Source organism: Purpureocillium lilacinum (genome assembly GCF_023168085.1).
Source record: "Purpureocillium lilacinum CBS 284.36 DNA, scaffold_5, whole genome shotgun sequence".
NCBI classification, from domain to species: domain Eukaryota; kingdom Fungi; phylum Ascomycota; class Sordariomycetes; order Hypocreales; family Ophiocordycipitaceae; genus Purpureocillium; species Purpureocillium lilacinum.
In genome coordinates this window covers 3,113,444-3,116,883 of record NW_027072115.1, presented here as the reverse complement: position 1 = coordinate 3,116,883, position 3,440 = coordinate 3,113,444, and the positions used below count along the sequence as shown (strand labels likewise).

The 3,440-nt window shown below is 54.5% G+C and overlaps 1 protein-coding gene across 1 annotated transcript; it reads left to right on the top strand.

Annotated features, from left to right (window-relative positions):
• Positions 1-1,174: 1,174 nt before the first annotated feature.
• PLICBS_007550 (uncharacterized protein) lies at positions 1,175-3,168 on the top strand (the record flags this gene model as incomplete). The annotated part of the gene is made up of 2 exons (XM_065601200.1): positions 1,175-1,337; positions 1,649-3,168. The coding sequence occupies 2 exons, from the start codon at positions 1,175-1,177 to the stop codon at positions 3,166-3,168; spliced, it is 1,683 nt and encodes a 560-aa protein (XP_065457272.1).
• Positions 3,169-3,440: the final 272 nt, after the last annotated feature.

Sequence of the window (3,440 nt, the reverse complement as noted above, 5' to 3'; positions counted from 1 at the left end):
AGTATTTACTGTACCGCGGGGTTCTTGTTCGCGCTCGTTACCCGGCCCGGGAATTCTACAATCCTCAAATAAGAAGCCAGCTCAATGAATGGCGTTAGTGAACAATCATCCGGGGACCGTCGTCACAGAACAGCACGTGCTGGGGGCTAAGGCGCAACATGAACATTGAAGTCACGCGTATTGACTTCAACGTCTCAATACCGATAAAGCCACCTCTGTTCAGTGGCAAAGGGCAATCTCCACTGTTCCGGATCAAGCCCCGGCGTCTAGAAGTCAACTTGAAATTTGGTCCGTCTGGTGCGACCGAACCGCCCTGCGCCCGAGTGACCATCGAACAAGTGAGAAGCCGCAGCAACCAACCAGCTCAGCACCCTGGCGTATCTCACATGCCCCGCAAGACATACTGGAAGGCCACACCGGACAATGATAGCGGGGACTGATCCCCGCAGGATGGCCACCAGTGACCTGCGGGGCGTTGGGGAGCCGACAGCACCAGATTGAATGAACTTCCCCACAACTTCCACATCATCAACCGATGTCGAATGAGCCGAGACTGGGGATTTGGCAGAAGACGAACTCCAAACACCAAAGCCTGGCAGACCCATGCTCGTGAATGAGATGTGCGGAGCATGTGTGAATCCCATCTCGTGACTGTTGCAACATTCCCATAAAGGTCCAGCCCTCCATCGTTTGATACTGATTTCACGCTGAATGTGCGATGCGATTGTACATTTGAACCTGTCATCCGTCCATTGATGCTGAGCTCTGTGGTCTCAGCACAATTGCCTCGAACAGTAATCCCCTTTGGCCCGAAACTGACGGCCGTTGAGGCGCGTTTGAACTTCATCGGTTCGCTCTAGCCATGGGCTAAGACAACCCGATGGGAGCCCCGCGTTGCCTAACATGAACCTGGGATGCCTGGGTACACGGGCCCCGTCTGGTTCGCCCCGCGACTCCCTCACCGTCCCGCATTGAGCCCACATGTGCAAACCGTGCAGCCGTGCCGGCATCAATCTTGCCATGGTAAGGTCTATTTGAACAGACGCTCAGCTGTCCGTGGCAAACCTCTACGAAGTACCCAGTTTCACATTGCATTCATCGATCTGGTATGACGCAAGTCGATGGTATGGAGACCACCGACATCATTGTTTGCGGGTGCGGCCCCACTGGCGCCATGGTGTCGACGCTGCTGAGCCAGTACGCCATACCTCATGTCGTCCTCGAGAGGGATGCCGAAGTGACGGCAGACCCTCGCGGGATTGCGCTGGATGAGGACGGCATTCGTTGTCTTCAAGCCTGCGGCATCTACGACAAGGTCTTTACAGAGATAGGCCAAGGTTTGTCACTTGGTACGGTGTAGAGTTCCGGAAGCATTGCTGACACTCGGCCCTTGAATGCTGCAGCTATGGGAACTTTCAGGTTCGTCGGGGGCGTCCATAGCAATCTATCTCGAAAGCCATTCATGGCAATGGACTACAGCACGGTGTGTGTTATGCTCATACCCCCACACCCGCCAAGGTGCCAGACGTCTAACCGGGCATCTTCAAGTAGACTGAGGGTGGCACCGGTCATCCCGGCTTTTTATGCCATCGCCAGCCACTGATTGAGTCAAACCTCAGGTTGCGCATGAAAGAACTTGGTGTGGCAGATATTCGATTGGGTGCCTGCGTTGATGCGATACGTGAGGACAGCGAATGGGTCTACGCTTCTTACACCGTTCCTTCTGGTGACACGCACACCATCCGCAGCAGGTTCCTTGTGGGCGCCGATGGCAAAACTGGCTTCACGCGAAAGAACTACCTGGAGCCGCGAGGCGTAGCCTTGGAAAGAGAAGCGAGTGCGCCCTACGACAAAGTATGGGTTGCACTCAACTGGAGAATCACATTTCCGACTCAAGCGACTCACCCGGAGTTTCCGTTGTGGGAGAAGGGCTACACGCCAGAGCAGGTCTACAATGAGTTCTTCCCTAAGAACTTCCGATTCTTGTGCAACCCTACTCGCGCGGCCGTCTGTGGTCGGTTCGGCCTCGAGAGCGACCGCCTGTGGCGCTTCGAGTTTGTTGTCCTGCCGGGAGAAGACTCGACCGAGATGGCAAGCCCGGCAAATATTGCCAGGATTGTCTACCCGTACATAACCCATCCTGGATCTCAATACGGGCTGCCCCAGAAGGAAATCATGTTCCCTCTGGACTGTATTGACGTACTTCGCTGTCGTCCCTTCCGCTTCGCAGCAAGAAGCTGCAACAAGTGGTCGCTCGGCCGGGTGATACTTTGCGGCGACGCAGCGCATGTCTTTCCGCCATTCGGCGGCCAAGGCATTGCCTCGGCCTTTCGCGATGCTTTGTCGCTGGTTTGGCGGCTCCGAATAGCGGTTAATCGTCCCTCAGGGCCTAATAGAGTAGATCACGAGAAGCTGCTCGAAGGCTGGTACTCAGAGCGAAAACAACAGCTCGAAAAGTCTCTCAGATCAACCGTCGAAAACGGAGATTACGTCACCGAATCGAGCGCCGTCAAGATATTCGTGCGTGACTGGTATCTTTGGACACTTCAGCTTGTTCCCAGCTGGAAACACTGGCTTCACCTTGGCAACCGCAGGGAAGGGATGGTCAAATACAAATGGGTCGACGGGAAGGGCATGGCCTTCGTGCCAACTCTAGGGGGTGGCATCAACTTTCCCCAGGTGTATGCCAAGCGACTCGCTGGCAAGCAGTGTCAAACTGAGCCAGTTCATCTTACAGACGACGTCATATTTGCTTCCAACAAAGTCGGTCTGTTCCAGCTTGTCGTTCTACTGACTCCAGTCAATGGTCACAATCCAGTGTTCGACTTTGGAGAACTGGCGGGCTTAAAAGAGGCGACGGGTGGTCATCTGAGAGAAGGTGAGGCGTCTGTCTTTCTGAACGCCACCGGGCCCGCTCAGTTGGGCAGCGAGTCTGAAACCGCATATCGCCTTGCAACAGCCGACGAGTTCGCAGAGGATGTCCTCTGCGCCAATAGGCCGTACCCGAGAGGCTACGACCCTTTCCGCATGGCCAAGGGGGTTGGATCTCGCAGATTTATTGTCTTGCGGCCAGACCGCTTCGTCTTCGCTGCTGTGAACACCACGGCCGAGCTGGTCGATGTGGCGAGAATGATCCGCAGCCTTGTGGACAACGGGAGGTTGAAATAGAATGTCACTCCTCAATGTAATCACATTTATACCCAGTGTCCTTTTGTGGAACTCGGTGAGCTTGTTCCTTTCCTCGTCTTCTCCTACATGTAGTTGTCATGTTGTCATGAAACAGCACGTCTAGTCATGATCTGGCGGAGTGGTGTTTCTGCTTTCAATGCACGACCACTCCGTGTCTATTTTATTTTATTTTGGTTGCGAAAACTCTCTACTGCTCGGATTCGTTCTGCACTAGCGAGCCCATTCAATGCCCCCATGCACGGACTGGATCA